This window comes from Oncorhynchus kisutch, linkage group LG13 (genome assembly GCF_002021735.2).
Source record: "Oncorhynchus kisutch isolate 150728-3 linkage group LG13, Okis_V2, whole genome shotgun sequence".
NCBI classification, from domain to species: Eukaryota; Metazoa; Chordata; class Actinopteri; order Salmoniformes; family Salmonidae; genus Oncorhynchus; species Oncorhynchus kisutch.
Window position 1 is genome coordinate 15169710 of NC_034186.2, and position 17900 is coordinate 15187609.

Sequence of the window (17900 nt, forward strand, 5' to 3'; positions counted from 1 at the left end):
AATAAATGAATAAGAAATAGCCCTTACACAGCCTGGAGGTGTGTTTTGGCTCATTGTCCTGTTGAAAAACAAATGATAGTCCCACTAAACGCTAACCAGAAGGGATGGCGTATCCCTGCAGAATGCTGTGATAGCATGTGATAGCCATGCTGGTTAACTGTGTTTTGAATCCTAAATAAATCTGACAGTGTCACCAGCAAAGCACCATCACACCACCTCCTCCATGCTTCACGGTGGGAACCACACATGTGGAGATCATCCATTCACCTACTCTGCATCTCACAGAGACACAGTGGTTGGAACCAAAAATCTCAAATTTGGACTCATCAGACCAAAGGTCAGATTTCTATTGGTCTAATGTCCATTGCTCGTTTTTCTTGGCCCAAGCAAGTCTCTTCTTCTTATTGGTGTTCTTTAGTAGTGGTTTCTTTGCAGCAATTCAACCATGAGTCTCCTCTGAACAGTTGATGTTGAGATGTGTCTGTTACTTGAACTCTGTGCATTTATTTGTGCTACAATCTGAGGTGTAGTTAACTCTAATGAACTTATCTTGTGCAGCAGAGGTAACTCTGGGTCTTCCTTTCCTGTTGCGGTCCTCATGAGGGCCAGTTTCATCATAGCGCTTAATCGTTTTTGCGACTGCACTTGAAGAAACTTTCAAAGTTCTTGAAATGTTCCGTATTGACTGACCTTCATATCTTAAAATAATGATTGACTGTCGTTTCTCTTTGCTTATTTGAGCTGTTCTTGCCATAATATGGACTTGGTCTTTTACCAAATAGGGCTATCTTCTATGTACCACCCCTACAAGAAGGAAATAAATTCCACAAATTAACTTTTAACAAGGCACACCTGTTAATTGAAATGCATTCCAGGTTACAACCTCATGAAGCTGGTTGAGAGAATGCCAAGAAGGTACAAAGCTGTCATCAATGCAAAGGGTGGCTACTTTAAAGAAACTCAAAGAATTTGTTTAACTCTTTCTTGGTTGCTACATGATTCCATATGTGTTATTTCTTAGTATTGATGTCTTCACTGTTATTCTACAATGTAGAAAATATTTAAAATTAAGAAAAACCCTTAATTAAGTAGGTGTGTCCAAACATTTGACTGATACTGTATATGCATGTGTATGTTTGTGCAGTATATTTAACCTTTGTCCCTCTCTGTGACGTCCCCAGGTATTGGCTCATTGTTGGCACGGTTCCAGCTGTCGGAGGGCCCCAGTAAACCCTCTCCCCTGGCGGTTCAGTTCACCAGCGAGGGCAGCACTCTGTCAGGCTGTGATATAGAACTGGCTGGGCCAGGGTACCGCTTCTCACTCATCAAGAAGAGGTTCGCTGCAGGTGAGACACTGCCTTTCTTCACTTACTCTGCTAAACAGAAGTAATGTTACCTAAATCTATTATGGAGTGCATCCCATCCTTCACAAAATATCAGAATAAGGGAAAGATTGACTCAAATTAGCGTGGCGCTCATAGTGTAATAATAACATGATTATAAACTAATAGTGTATCACTGTGATATTAATTGGTGTTATTACACTGTGTTGATACAGTATTATCGTAACATATGTTTTGCTATGTGTACATAGTTGCATGTATGATTCCTTTTTACACATAAGTATTCAAACCCAAGGCATGTTTGTCATTTTCAGGAAAATACTTGGCAGACAACTGATACTTCATACTACTACTGAACAAATACACTGGAGATCATCATCTCAATGGACTAATGAAATCCTATACTACAGAGGACAGACCTACACCACCACCTCCCTACAGACAGACACTTCTTTCTAAACCCGCGAGACAGACAGGCCAAGGCCACACAGCCTACTGTACCCAGCAGTATTGTATAGCTTGCATATAGTCTCGTGGACCGTTTTAGGGTGTAATTATTGTATTTGTAAAATGTATTAAAATGTATTAATTTCAGAACATCTGTATTGCTGCTGCTCTAGACATCCACCCGGGTTTCCCTCTCTAAAGGTACATGCTTCTGCCTCTCTATCCCACTCTCTAACGTGTGGTGTTCAAACACTGCTACAGCTACCTAGCTACTCAACCGCAAAATCATGGTCTCAACCGTGAACCTAACACATAATACACTGAGTATATTTTGATGCAACAACAAATATGTGGTATTAGGAGAGGATGTATGAAAAGACCATTGGGTTGTGCCATTGAGTGAACTAAGATGAATAGACGCACCATGATGTCACACTCCTCCATTCAGTTTAAGGGAGGGGCTAATTCTTGCTTCTCGCATGCCTCTGATTGGACACGGTTAGAGCTACCATGGAATTCTGGGTATTGGAGTTTTTATGTTGTTGGGTTTTTAACAGTTAATGCGTTACACACTGGCATAGCAGGTTTAAAGGACATTGTTCATTTGGATGGTGACCATTAGCGGACTCCTCTCTCTTCTTTGAATGCAGTGATTTAACATCGGCTTCAAACATATACTCTCAACATTTTCCTCAGAAATTATCAGAAAGTCCTGAGTAGTTAGGCAGCTGCTACAATAAATACATTCTTGGTTGCAATATAAAACAAATATAATGTTTCCCTCAATAAATAAACCTGTACAAAGTCTTATTTTAAATGAATAATATATATCTGAAAGGGCGTTTGGTGTTTTCCTTCCTTTCTGTTGTTCCTGACACAGCAGTGGTAGACGTACTTCAGAGTACATTACAGCATTCTATTTTTATTTATTGATGATAATGATTTTAAAAGTATGTAAAAAAGTATGTGATTCTGTATATGAATAGAATTTCAATGGTATTGTAATTTAGAATGAAGGTATAAATATTCTAATGATCTTTTGTTATCTGTGTAGTTGGGTAACCTGTGTACAGTATAATGTATAAGGTATAATTTTAGAATTTATTTCAGATATATAATTTTTTAACTCAAGTGCATCAGAAGGTTTGACTACAGTATATATGCGCGTGGGGGGATAAAATAAAAAAACTTGATGAATAGCACCTGGATGTGTACGTCAGGCTGTATGAAAGCAGTGTTATTTAGAGTTACACTAATAGTTATTACCTTGGATGATCAGTCAGGTTTTGACTATGTTCTGCTCTGTTTCCATTCACCTCAATGTGTTATTCTGCATCAAACAGCATGAACTCCCCTTCGGATCAAACCAACCAGCGCTTGAATCCATGGCTTTATTTTGCATAATGGTAATGGTCTCTGTGAGATGACATGGTGACGAGGATTTGGAGGGAGGTTAGATGACCAAAACGCTTTTTGTATTTTATGTGTGTACTCCAGACTGTCCTCTAAAAGATAGAGAAATAAGGGGAATATTTTTTTAAACAACAAAAAACCCATCTTGTTTCATGTGAAGAACACTGTGCTGATAATGTTAGAAACCTCCTGAATGCTCTGATATTCAACATAGAGAACAAAATGTGTGTGATGACGTTTAACTTAAAAGGTCTCCTCGTGTGGGCATCATAAGTATGTCAGGATACTATCTGTACTTCATGAAGCTACATAACACCATTTATACACCTGCCTTAGAACTGCCATAGAAGTGTCTTACATGTCCATTTTGTCTGACCATTTAGTTGGCATTTCTAAGTAAGGCATCAATGAATTGTGTCATGTAGCTCTCTGTATAGCTGTTTAGTGAGTAACACTTTACTTGAACATTATTGTACACACCTAACTATAGTTAACAGAAATGACATTGGTAATGTTATTACTGTTTATGAACTATGTATGATCTCTGGTCGTGCTTATGATGGAGGGAGGGTTCAAGCTAAGTGTTACGGCATGGGTAATGTAATGTGTGTCTGCACACAGTTACGGTATAGTGTTAAAGTGAAGTGGTCCACCAACCAATAGACTCGTTGACCTGTTGTCATGTTAACTGTGAGAACTGAAGACCAGAGCAGGAAGTGTGTCTGTGTGTGGCGTGCTAAGCCAGACTGCTTTGGGTACCGTACTGTTTCTCTGTCAACCACATGTGCAAGCTGTGTTTGTACAGACAATGTTAAGATGATCTGATGAGAAACTAAGTTTGCTTTTTTCCAAAACCAATAAAAGTGATGAACTGGACATGTTTTTGGAGCACTCTTTTTGCAACTCACAGCAGAAGTTTTATTAGTCGTAGGTACAGGATACACATAGTATACACTGGCCAACAAAATGGGTACTTACAGGTTCCTTCTCCACAATGCAACAACAATAAGAAATAATAAAAGATAAGAATACCAACATAAAGTAAATGCCTCAATAGAATATCATAAATATTTTGCATGTTGCTCAGATGCAGTTTATTCTGTATTTCCTCCACCAATTTTGTGTTCTGATGTACAGTGCAACACATCAAGGTTGGCTGTAACAACATTGTCTTAAAGCCTTACTAGGAATACACTCCTTCTGCTATTAAAAAGCTGTTTATAATTGTGTGCTGTGAGGGAGATCTAACTGTAGTATGATTAGCCTTTCATTCAACGTACCATGTGTACTGTACATTTTATATTTATATGGATATATTTGTTATTTCATCTGTTTGTGTTATCCAATGCACAGGATACTGAATATGAAATTGTTTAATGTGATGTACCGTACTAATGAAATGTTCCAAACGAATGCAGAATGAACCACCATGTTATGATGTGGGTTTTCTCTGAAATAAAGGAGGCGTATCAATTATGTTTGATCAATTGTTTGGTATTGAATTATTTTGGTCCAATACAAAGGATTTATCTCCTTTAAATAACCTTAGTGGTCGTGACTGGTCTCGGAAGGATTAGAACAAGTCTACATTTCCTATTCTGCACTAGTATCACATCAACCCTCACTTTGCATATATTTCCTTTTTTGGCCAAGCAGTCAGATTGTCTTCTCCCAGAGGATGAAAAATGATGGAACACCTTGGCAACACACAGTATTCCAGGTAATACCTGCCAATCATCTGAGTGGGGAATTCACTGTCTACCTTGTTTTGTATTCCGAGTGGATGACTGTGCTGTGCGGATAGAAGATGACAGATATAGCCTACACTACAGTACACACAGTACAACATTTGACCTACTCTCTTTGTTGTCTTTTTTTGTACTTGCAGACACTGTTGTTTTGTTTAGTTTTATTGGTAAATGTCACGCCTTGGTCTTAGTATTTTGTGTTTTCTTTAATTATTTGTTCAGGCCAGGGTGTGACATGGGGTTATTGTATTGTCTTATTGGGGTTTTTGTAGGCATTGGGATTGTGGTTGATTAGGGGTGTGTCTAGTATAGGCTTGGCTGCCTGAGGCGGTTCTCAATCTGAGTCAGGTGATTCTCGTTGTCTCGGATTGGGAACCGTATTTAGGTAGCCTGAGTTTCACTTTGTATTTCGTGGGTGATTGTTCCTGTCTCTGTGTAGTTTCACCAGATAGGCTGTAATTAGGTTTCACGTTCCGTTTGTTGTTTTGTATTTATTAGTTATTTCATGTGTCACTTTTCCATTAAAGTCATGAGTAACCACCACGCTGCATTTCGGTCCTCTCTTTCTACAAACGAAGAACGCTGTTACAGTAAATGCTGTATTTAGGTGCTGTGGCATAATGTCTGTGTTTTGTCCTGTAGCTGATAGCCTCAACTTGCGGTGTCAGTTAAAGATGGAAATGCAATTAGTCTGCGTAGCCATTTGACTAGAATGTCAGTAGTTTTATGGCTTGGTAGAAGCTGTTTAGAAGCCTCTTGGACCTAGACTTAGACTTGGCGCTCCACTTGCCTTGTGGTCGCAGAGAGAACAGTCTATGACTAGGGTGGCTGGAGTCTTTGACAAATTTTAGGGCCTTCCTCTGACACCGCCTGGTATAGAGGTCCTCTAATTGGTTCTAATGAGAATGGTTAATATGCTAACTGCCTGATGTGGTCTGCCCACTGGGAACAGGCTGACCCTGATATCATCAGCATCATAATCAGATTATAAGAGGTGGGTTTTGCTGGGCTATAATGTTCCAGAGAACAGGACTGCATAACAGACCTCCATAACCCGGTCAGAGGAGCAACTGCCTGCCTTTCTGACTGCCCACCTGCCTTCCTTCCTGCCTGTATGCACACACACTATACATTGTTCTTTCTTTCTTTCTCTCCTGACCAGAGGAATTATTTCCTATATGTTTATTGACCAATTCAATTAATCACTCTGCCCATTCCTAAGAATTTGTAAGATACTTAGTTGCATAAAATGGACAGAGACCAGTCTCAAAATCAATCAATAGCGTTTATTCTCGAGAGTATTGATCATGGTACAATTTACAACAGGTTATAAACTAAAAATGATGTCATAGGTTTTAAACTGTCCCTCCTCCACTCCGATACAATAGCAGTATAGTTCACAAGCCTTCCCACATCGTCCACCACTGGTTTAGATAATTTACTACCAGCCCAAGTTCTCTCTTCTCCCTGTGTAGATAAGCATTCTAGCCAGTCTAACGATACGTTCATTCATTTCTACCAAGGAACAGACAGTCTTTGTTCTAATTCTTGATTATAATTACACACATTATATTCAGTACTAGGATTATAATAAGATTACATACATCCATAACAGTAACATAATAGTATTCTGTTTAGTCATAGTCCTGATTGAAATGTATACATAATTTAGTCATTATTGATAAAAAATCCCTTAACAGTTCCTCTCTCTCTCCCCCTGCTCTTTCTCTCTCGCTCTGCCTCTTGCTGAGGCAGTAACACAGTGGACTGGTCTCTGGTTCAAGGCGTGCATCTTCCTCCTATATATGCCTTTCAGCTCACCCTGAGAAGAGTCAATCAATCTCTCCCTCCCTCCCCTATACCACCCCCCATTCCGTCCCCTCATCTACCCCATCTCTCTCTCTCTCCCCTATACCACACCCCATTCCGTCCCCTCATCTACCCCATCTCTCCCTCCCTCCCCTATACCACCCCCCATTCCGTCCCCTCATCTACCCCATCTCTCTCTCTCTCCCCTATACCACCCCCCATTCCGTCTCCTCATCTACCCCATCTCTCTCTCTCCTTCCCTCCCCTATACCACACCCCATTCCGTCCCCTCATCTACCCCATCTCTCTCTCTCTCTCCCCTATACCACCCCCCATTCCGTCCCCTCATCTACCCCATATCTCTCTCCCTCCCCTATACCACCCCCCATTCCGTCTCCTCATCTACCCCATCTCTCTCTCTCCCTCCCTCCCCTATACCACACCCCATTCCGTCCCCTCATCTACCCCATCTCTCTCTCTCTCTCTCTCTCCCCTATACCACCCCCCATTCCGTCCCCTCATCTACCCCATCTCTCCCTCCCTCCCCTATACCACCCCCCATTCCGTCTCCTCATCTACCCCATCTCTCTCTCTCTCCTATACCACACCCCATTCCGTCCCCTCATCTACCCCATCTCTCTCTCCCTCCCTCCCCTATACCACCCCCCATTCCGTCCCCTCATCTACCCCATATCTCTCTCCCTCCCCTATACCACACCCCATTCCGTCCCCTCATCTACCCCATCTCTCTCTCCCTCCCTCCCCTATACCACCCCCCATTCCGTCCCCTCATCTACCCCATATCTCTCTCCCTCCCCTATACCACACCCCATTCCGTCCCCTCATCTACCCCATCTCTCTCTCTCCCTCCCCTATACCACACCCCATTCTGTCCCCTCATCTACCCCATCTCTCTCTCCCTCCCCTATACCACACCCCATTCTGTCCTATCATCTACCCCATCTCTCTCTCTCTCCCCTATACCACCCCCCATTCCGTCCCCTCATCTACCCCATCTCTCTCTCTCTCTCCCCTATACCACCCCCCATTCCGTCCCCACCTCATCTACCCCATCTCTCTCTCTCTCTCCCCTATACCCCTCCCCATCTCATCTACCCCATCTCTCTCTCTCTCTCCCCTATACCCCTCCCCATCTCATCTAACCCATCTCTCTCTCCCCTATACCCCTCACCATCTCATCTACCCCATCTCTCTCTCTCTCTCTCCCCTATACCCCTCCCCATCTCATCTACCCCATCTCTCTCTCTCTCCCCTATACCCCTCCCCATCTCATCTACCCCATCTCTCTCTCTCTCCCCTATACCCCTCCCCATTCCGTCCCCATCTCTCTCTCTCTCTCTTTTTTTCACCTCTGGTTGGAGGTGAAGCCCAGCACGGGAGTGAACAGGTCCTTCCGCCACAGCTGGATCTAATTCTAATACAAATCATCATCTGTGTGACACATCAGTGCCATCAAATCCAATTTTATTTGTCACATGCGCCAAATACAACAGAAGCACAGTGAAATGCTTACTTACAAGCCCTTAACCAACAATGCACTTTTAAGAAAATAGAGGAAAATATTTACTAAATAAAATAAAGGAAACATTTAAATAAAAAGTTCAACAATAAAATAACAATAAAGAGGCTTTATACAGTCAATGTGGGGTGGTACGGATTAGTCAAGGTCATTTGTAAAGTAACTATGCATCATTCTCATTTTAGTGTTCTTTCTAATGTGAAATTACATCATGGCATGACATGTTTCCTCATGGGTAGTTTCCTCATTAGCTGACAGAAAACACGCTCATTATATAGTTTTGATAAAAGGATATGGCTACACACTTTCACAAGATCTAATTAGGCTAATTCTAGTTCCTCTCACTCTCAGAAGAATCCACCAATTACTCAATCAGGCTAATCAATGAGCTGCTTTGTTAATTGATTACATCCTGACCTACCGGGCAAACCCCTAGAGACCCGGTGGTTCTTCAGGACAACCTGCCTGAGTCACTTTTTCCAGGTCTCCCTTGGGAAACAGGTCTTCTCACCTCAATGGGACTTCCTGTGTAATTTAAATAACGATGAAATAGAATAAAAGTACCAGTATTCTGATTTGATGAAGACCCCTAAATGGGAAACAAGGGTAGAGATCTAGAGAACAGATAGACTCAGAGATAGCAGTCATAATGGTGTATATGATCTGTATACTACTGTCATGTGACTCCTGTCAGATATCCACTTTACCTGGTTTTGATGTTTTTCTGCCCATTTGCTCCTGAAGCAGTAGACTCCAGTCCGTTTTAGCCTTTTTACCCACATAGCAAGGACGGTTAACACCTACTTCAAATGTCAGGCAAAGCCCTTGACTACATAATGACAGCCATTAGCAGAGTTATGGGAGGCTGAGTGGGGTGTGCGTGTGTCTGGATCTCGATGCCACAGAAGCTCTTTAGACAGGCTACACGCTTAATACACATGAACTCATACACACACACACACACACAGCACTGCAGAGTAACAGCATGCTCAAAAACACAGTGCTCTCCATACAGTACACACACAATGACTATCATACAAAACAGGGACGTTGCTGTGGTGAGGGCAGGACAGCCAAAGGTGCAGGTTTGGGAAGATGAAAAAGAGATGCATGGCATTTCAGCTTTCTGCAAAAAGTATCCTTGGAATGCGTTTTGTTTGTGTGTCAGAGATCCTCCATTGCTCTTCATCAAAACAAGCTCAACGACACATTTCTTTATGCCTGGGTCAACAAGATCAGCAGCTACATAGAATCAGGGAGAACCTCCTTTGAAATGGATGAAATCAATTCCAGATATTTCAGCTATTATTCAAGACTGGAATTGGGGAACCTGGGCAATGCGCCAGATGAACATAAAAACAAGACAAAGAAACATCAGACTGATCTAGATACTGATCTAAACTTTGAGAGACAGTGAGTGACAAGCAGAGACAAGACATTTATGGTAATGAAAAATGATCATGTTCTTTTTCTCAATATAAAAACAGACAAAGATGCAGTCCCTGGGGACCAAACATTATGGTGACAGACAGCTGATGATGACATAGTGGATGAGGCAGGCTTTAGGGGATACATAGTCCCGGTGTGTGTCCCCCACCCACGGCTGGGTCTGTCCCGCTCACAGCTGACTGGCCAGGGTGGAGCCGATGATGTCCTCTAACGCAGCCACCTAAGGGGACAGAGATGAGATATTTTACCCTCTGTCTGTTTGCTCAGGGAGATAAAAACAGTTAACCAGCCACCCACAGACTGAGGAAATGATGCCTTAATCTGGGCTGAAATTGTCTTTAAATGGTCTGTAATAATCAAACTGAATTTACACAGAGAACAATTTGTATGTAAGGCAAAGCACTGAGTGGTTATAATGTGACATACAGTATGTCTAACAGAACAGTGCATACCGCAAAAAGACGAGTGACTGTAAGAGCAGCGATTAAGCATTCTGATCAGAAGGTGTATTCAACAGACCCTTTCTATGCAAGGCAGTTGGCTTATATCCAAACCGGAAAGCTACCACACTCTAATCCAGGGGTCTCCAAACCTTTCTAGCACGAGAGCTTGTTTTAGAAAACGGAACACGTTGCAAACCACTCTTTTTTTATTAAGCTTGAAACAGTCACATTCTCTTCTACACTGCGACTCATCCCCAGCTCCTTGGTATGCAAGAGATGCGTTTTCTGTAAATATACCTGGTAAAATTAGGGGTGTTGAAAATTCGTCATTGGCTTTGATACTCTGATTGGTTAGAGATTATCCAATCATTGATGACTTTGTTTTGAACAACACCCCTAATTTTGATGTCACCATAAAGACTTCAACGATGGCAGTCTCAGACTGAAGTATGTAGCGAACGATAGAGCAGCCGAAGAATTCAGTTTGAGTCGCAGGCAAACAGACAAGGGCAATATTGCTGGAAATTAATTGGCAGATGTGTTACGTTTGGCTTTTTAAACCAAGTGGCTAACCAGGGGTGGGATAATGTTAGTGTGGCTTTGATTGGATAGTAGCCGTGAGCTTTATGGTTTTGACAGTTTGCAAGGAAGAAACAAAAAAAATGCCTGTACTTTCATAATTGCTTGGCGAGCTACTCATAGGTGGGCTGCGCACTACTGGTAGCATGAGATCGACCTGTTGGAAACCCCTGCCTCACCTGTGTTCCCTCTCCTACGGTGAGGTTCTTGAGCTGGTAGACGCAGACCTGCCCGTCACTGTCCCCCACTAGGATACAGTCTGTCTCAGTAGCAAACAGCAGGGAGGTCAGCTTCACCCCGGGACTGGCCAGGCTCACTATGGTGGGGTCCAGGCTTGGGAGAGGGACAAGGGCATGGTGGAAATGCTGTCTATTGTTTATTCACAGGCCAAATGCAGAGTAAAGAGTTGAGCTTTATTATTGTAGCTTCATATTTCTGGAAATGCATTAAGAGAAGAAACTACAATATATATAAAGAGACAGTGAAATCAATTTATTAAGAGAGAGAGTAATAGAAAAGGTAAGAGACAGACAAAGAGAGACTACTCACATGCTGGCTCCCAGGTCCCAGATCTCCACACGTCCCTCGTTGACGGCCCCAAACACGGTGGCCCACTTGGGGGACCACATGACATCATAGACGGCACTCTGGGTCGAGGTGAAGCCCAGCACGGGAGTGAACAGGTCCTGCCGCCACAGCTGGATCGTCCAATCAGAGGAGCAGCTCAGGAAGACATCTGAGCAGAACGGAGACCATGTGATCCGGTACAGAGGGCCCTGAGAGCAAAGAGAGGTTAGAGCTAGGGTTAGGGTCAGAATTGAGGCTAGGGTTGAACCTGGATGTGGACATGAAGCTAGGGTTAGCGTCAGAGTTGAGGCTAGGGTTAGGGTTGAACATGACGCTAGGGTTAGGGAATGAATGAATGGCATTGTATTATTCAGTCCAGCAGAGAGCATCTGTACGGCCTGAAGGATCTGTTCATACTTTGTGTGCTATGTAGGTCTCCAGGAACTGTTCATTATAGGAACAGGAACACTTGTGGATGTGGCCCTCCTCTGTACCAGCAAGGTAGATGTTGGAGTCCTAAAAACACAGGAATAAGTAACTAAAACAAAGCATGTGTAACTATCCTTTATGGAAACTTCAGAACACTCTGGTCGCTCACCGTGGGATGGAAGTCAAAACAGAGCCCCGGTGCCTGCCGTGATATGAGTGCCTCGCTCTTCTTCTCTTTGTCTCCAACCTGCTTCTTGGCTTTCTCATTCCTCGTCCTCTTCAGCTTCATCAGGTCTGTGGAGGTATGGGTTCGAGCACATACAGTTGAAGTCAGAAGTTTACATATACCTTAGCCAAATACATTTAAACTCAGTTTCACAATTCCTAACATTTAATCCAAGTAAAAATTCCCTGTCTTAGGTCAGTTAGGATCATCACTTTATTTTAAGAATGTGAAATGTCAGAATAATAGTAGAGAGATATTTTTCTTTCAGCTTTAATTTCTTTCATCACATTCCCAGTGGGTCAGAAGTTTACGTACACATTGACTTTTATTGACTTTTAACATTGACTTTTAATTGTTTAACTTGGGTCAAACGTTTCGGGTAGCCTTCCACAAGCTTCCCACAATAAGTTGGGTGAATTTTGGCCCATTCCTCCTGGCAGAGCTGGTGTAACTGAGTCAGGTTTGTTGGATCCTTTTTCAGTTCTGCCGACACATTTTCTATAGGATTCAGGTCAGGGCTTTGTGATGGCCACTCCAATACCTTGACTTTGTTGTCCTTAAACCATTTTGCCACAACTTTGGAAGTATGCTTGGGGTCATTGTCCATTTGGAAGACTCATTTGCGACTAAGCTTTAACTTCCTGACTGATGTCTTGAGATGTTGCTTCAATATATCCACATAATTTTCCTTCCTCGTAATGACATCGATTTTGTGAAGTGCACCAGTCCCTCCTGCAGCAAAGCACCCCACAACATGATGCTGCCACCCCCGTGCTTCACGGTTGGGATGGTGTTCTTTGGCTTGCAATCCTCCCCCTTTTTCCTCCAAACACAACAATGGTCATTATGGCCAAACAGTTCTATTTTTGTTTCACCAAACCAGAGGACATTTCTCCAAAAAGTACAATCTTTGTCCCCGTGTACAGTTGCAAACCGTAGTCTAGCTTTTTTGTGGCGGTTTTGGAGCAGTGGCTTCTTCCTTACTGAGCAGCCTTTCAGGTTGTCGATATAAGACTCATTTTACTGTTACTTTTGTACCTGTTTCCTCCAGCATTTTCACAAGGTCCTTTGCTGTTGTTCTGGGATTGATTTGCACTTTTAATCACCAAAGTACGTTCATCTCTAGGAGACAGAGCGCATCTCTTTCCTGAGTGGTATGACGGCTGCGTGGTCCCATGGTGTTTATACTTGCGTACTATTGTTTGTACAGATGAACGTGGTACCTTCAGGCGTTTGGAAATGAATCCCAAGGATGAACCAGACTACACATTTTTTTCTGAGGTCTTGGCTGATTTGTATTGACTTTCTCTGATTTTCTCATGATGTCAAGCAAAGAGGCACTGAGCTTGAAGGTAGGCCTTGAAATACATCCACATGTCCAACTCCAATGGACTCAAATGATGTCAATTAGCCTATCAGAAGCTTCTAAAGCCATGACATCATTTTGAAATTTTCCAAGTTGTTTAAAGGCACAGTTAACTTAGTGTATGTAAACTTCTGACCCACTGGAACTGTGATGCAGTGAATAATAAGTGAAACAATCTGTCTATAAACAATTTTTGGAAAAATTTAAATGTATGCAAGTGTTGTCTGCTGTCTAGAATGTTATGGGGGGGAAATGTATGCAAGTGTTGTCTGCTGTCTAGAATGTTATGGGGGGAAATGTATGCAAGTGTTGTCTGCTGTCTAGAATGTTATGGGGGGAAATGTATGCAAGTGTTGTCTGCTGTCTAGAATGTTATGGGGGGATGTCTGCAAGAGTTGTCAGCTGACTGGAAGGTTATGGGGGGATGTCTGCAAGAGTTGTCTGAAAAAATGTCAACAACAATATGAAGTATTTTAGAGGGTGGATATTTGGGATACTTGGAGTGGGCATACTAATAGAAAGGTTTCCCAAAACTTTCAGAGATTGAGGTAAAACTGGACCTATGCAGTCGAGGCCTTTCCGCAGGAACCACTTGCTGATCCTGCCGTCTGCAGACACAGAGATGAGTGTCTCTCCCTTGTCCTCCCCTGAGGCACCCCTCTCATGGTCGATCCACCTTACCTGCCACACAGGGCTTGTGTGCTTGTGGGCACAGTCACTACACACACACAGACACACACACAGACACACACACAGACACACGCACACACACAGACACACACACACATACACACACACACATGTTAAGGTTCTCCTAGTTTTCCTAGGCGCAGTCACTACGCAGCTTTCCTGTAGCTCTCACAGATGTCATTTCTACCAGCTTTGTTACATGTCTGTGTGAGATCAGTAGATATCCAACGGAGATTACAAATAGTAGACAGTCTGTGACATCACAGCCCAGCTAGTCAGTCATAACAGATGTTGAGTAACGGGGAGAAATGTACAGGAGATACTGTAAAAACAGTAGATATTTGGTGTAAATGCGTCACTCTATTGAATTCACACAAATATATTGCCCTAGAATCTGAGTAACGATGGAACAGCTTGTTAAAAGGCTTGTTATGTGTTTTTGTTGGCTGGCTGGCCTTCCGTTGTTTCCTCTGCATCACGGTAACCATCTCCCTTTCAGTGTAGGTTTCCTGTTGTTTAATTCTTTAAACATAGTCCTTGACATGATCGACTGTGCAATACGTGCATTTCCAAATGAACATGGAAAAGTCTCATTTTGAAATAAGAAATCAAATGTTTTTAAATAAGACTTATCCTTGTTTCCATCATTAATGTTTCCAATATTGTTCATCACCTCAATCTTTTGTGATTATCAAAAAAGTTTATACATTACAATTGCTATTATTTTAAATTATAAACAGAACATAGACCTACTCCACTTATATAAAGGTAAAGCCTATGGGTAAAGCAGAAATGTTTGTGACTGTGGGCTATGCTTTGTAAACCATATAGTGGTCCACAATTACATACAGCCATGGGTCGATTTTTCCTTGAGAAGATGGTCGGGGAGTCAGAACATAGTTATAAATCATTTGTACATTGCAAATTGACCGCAAGAATCCCAAACAGATATGGTATTTGACAAAATCATGATAACATTGGGATACGATCACATATCCCTCTGTATTTATGTGTATAAATATCTGTGAGCAGATTTCCTAAATTAAAATCATGTGCAAGCTAATTTCCTGGTAATATTACAGTATTTATTCTCGTTTATTCTCGAGAGTATTGATCATGGTACAATTTACAACAGGTTATAAACTAAAAATGATGTCATAGGTTTTAAACTGTCCCTCCTCCACTCCGATACAATAGCAGTATAGTTCACAAGCCTTCCCACATCGTCCACCACTGGTTTAGATAATTTACTACCAGCCCAAGTTCTCTCTTCTCCCTGTGTAGATAAGCATTCTAGCCAGTCTAACGATACGTTCATTCATTTCTACCAAGGAACAGACAGTCTTTGTTCTAATTCTTGATTATAATTACACACATTATATTCAGTACTAGGATTATAATAAGATTACATACATCCATAACAGTAACATAATAGTATTCTGTTTAGTCATAGTCCTGATTGAAATGTATACATAATTTAGTCATTATTGATAAAAAATCCCTTAACAGTTCCTCTCTCTCTCCCCCTTCTGCTCTTTCTCTCTCACTCTGCCTCTTGCTGAGGCAGTAACACAGTGGACTGGTCTCTGGTTCAAGGCATGCATCTTCCTCCTATATATGCCTTTCAGCTCACCCTGAGAAGAGTCAATCAATCTCTCCCTCCCTCCCCTATACCACCCCCCATTCCGTCCCCTCATCTACCCCATCTCTCTCTCTCTCCCCTATACCACACCCCATTCCGTCCCCTCATCTACCCCATCTCTCCCTCCCTCCCCTATACCACCCCCCATTCCGTCCCCTCATCTACCCCATCTCTCTCTCTCTCCCATATACCACCCCCCATTCCGTCTCCTCATCTACCCCATCTCTCTCTCTCCTTCCCTCCCCTATACCACACCCCATTCCGTCCCCTCATCTACCCCATCTCTCTCTCTCTCTCCCCTATACCACCCCCCATTCCGTCCCCTCATCTACCCCATATCTCTCTCCCTCCCCTATACCACCCCCCATTCCGTCTCCTCATCTACCCCATCTCTCTCTCTCCCTCCCTCCCCTATACCACACCCCATTCCGTCCCCTCATCTACCCCATCTCTCTCTCTCTCTCTCCCCTATACCACCCCCCATTCCGTCCCCTCATCTACCCCATCTCTCCCTCCCTCCCCTATACCACCCCCCATTCCGTCTCCTCATCTACCCCATCTCTCTCTCTCTCCTATACCACACCCCATTCCGTCCCCTCATCTACCCCATCTCTCTCTCTCCCTCCCTCCCCTATACCACCCCCCATTCCGTCCCCTCATCTACCCCATATCTCTCTCCCTCCCCTATACCACACCCCATTCCGTCCCCTCATCTACCCCATCTCTCTCTCCCTCCCTCCCCTATACCACCCCCCATTCCGTCCCCTCATCTACCCCATATCTCTCTCCCTCCCCTATACCACACCCCATTCCGTCCCCTCATCTACCCCATCTCTCTCTCTCCCTCCCCTATACCACACCCCATTCTGTCCCCTCATCTACCCCATCTCTCTCTCCCTCCCCTATACCACACCCCATTCTGTCCTATCATCTACCCCATCTCTCTCTCTCTCCCCTATACCACCCCCCATTCCGTCCCCTCATCTACCCCATCTCTCTCTCTCTCTCCCCTATACCACCCCCCATTCCGTCCCCACCTCATCTACCCCATCTCTCTCTCTCTCTCCCCTATACCCCTCCCCATCTCATCTACCCCATCTCTCTCTCTCTCTCCCCTATACCCCTCCCCATCTCATCTACCCCATCTCTCTCTCTCTCTCTCCCCTATACCCCTCACCATCTCATCTACCCCATCTCTCTCTCTCTCTCCCCCTATACCCCTCCCCATCTCATCTACCCCATCTCTCTCTCTCTCCCCTATACCCCTCCCCATCTCATCTACCCCATCTCTCTCTCTCTCCCCTATACCCCTCCCCATTCCGTCCCCATCTCTCTCTCTCTCTCTCTTTTTTTCACCTCTGGTTGGAGGTGAAGCCCAGCACGGGAGTGAACAGGTCCTTCCGCCACAGCTGGATCTAATTCTAATACAAATCATCATCTGTGTGACACATCAGTGCCATCAAATCCAATTTTATTTGTCACATGCGCCGAATACAACAGAAGCACAGTGAAATGCTTACTTACAAGCCCTTAACCAACAATGCACTTTTAAGAAAATAGAGGAAAATATTTACTAAATAAAATAAAGGAAACATTTAAATAAAAAGTTCAACAATAAAATAACAATAAAGAGGCTTTATACAGTCAATGTGGGGTGGTACGGATTAGTCAAGGTCATTTGTAAAGTAACTATGCATCATTCTCATTTTAGTGTTCTTTCTAATGTGAAATTACATCATGGCATGACATGTTTCCTCATGGGTAGTTTCCTCATTAGCTGACAGAAAACACGCTCATTATATAGTTTTGATAAAAGGATATGGCTACACACTTTCACAAGATCTAATTAGGCTAATTCTAGTTCCTCTCACTCTCAGAAGAATCCACCAATTACTCAATCAGGCTAATCAATGAGCTGCTTTGTTAATTGATTACATCCTGACCTACCGGGCAAACCCCTAGAGACCCGGTGGTTCTTCAGGACAACCTGCCTGAGTCACTTTTTCCAGGTCTCCCTTGGGAAACAGGTCTTCTCACCTCAATGGTACTTCCTGTGTAATTTAAATAACGATGAAATAGAATAAAAGTACCAGTATTCTGATTTGATGAAGACCCCTAAATGGGAAACAAGGGTAGAGATCTAGAGAACAGATAGACTCAGAGATAGCAGTCATAATGGTGTATATGATCTGTATACTACTGTCATGTG

General features: G+C 43.0%; 2 protein-coding genes across 9 annotated transcripts in view; one reads left to right on the forward strand and one right to left on the reverse strand.

Moving 5' to 3' along the window:
* The window catches only part of LOC109903041 (SH3-containing GRB2-like protein 3-interacting protein 1), a 213007-nt gene extending 208924 nt beyond the window's left edge, over positions 1–4083 (forward strand). For all 8 annotated transcript variants that reach the window (XM_031785663.1, XM_031785659.1, XM_031785654.1 and 5 more), the window contains 2 exons: positions 1182–1346; positions 1658–4083. In XM_031785663.1, the coding sequence (XP_031641523.1) occupies positions 1182–1346; positions 1658–1680 (188 nt within the window). In that variant the 3' untranslated portion in view covers positions 1681–4083. The remainder of the gene's footprint in view (positions 1–1181; positions 1347–1657) is intronic.
* A 5635-nt stretch (positions 4084–9718) lies between these two features.
* Positions 9719–14106, reverse strand: LOC116353048 (WD repeat-containing protein 78-like). Its single transcript, XM_031785664.1, has 6 exons — positions 13920–14106; positions 11937–12061; positions 11756–11854; positions 11321–11547; positions 10951–11104; positions 9719–9969 (listed from the first exon to the last, which is right to left on the reverse strand). Exons 2-6 carry the CDS (start codon positions 12054–12056, stop codon positions 9919–9921), a joined length of 651 nt encoding a protein of 216 aa, XP_031641524.1. The 5' UTR covers positions 12057–12061; positions 13920–14106; the 3' UTR covers positions 9719–9918.
* Positions 14107–17900: the final 3794 nt, after the last annotated feature.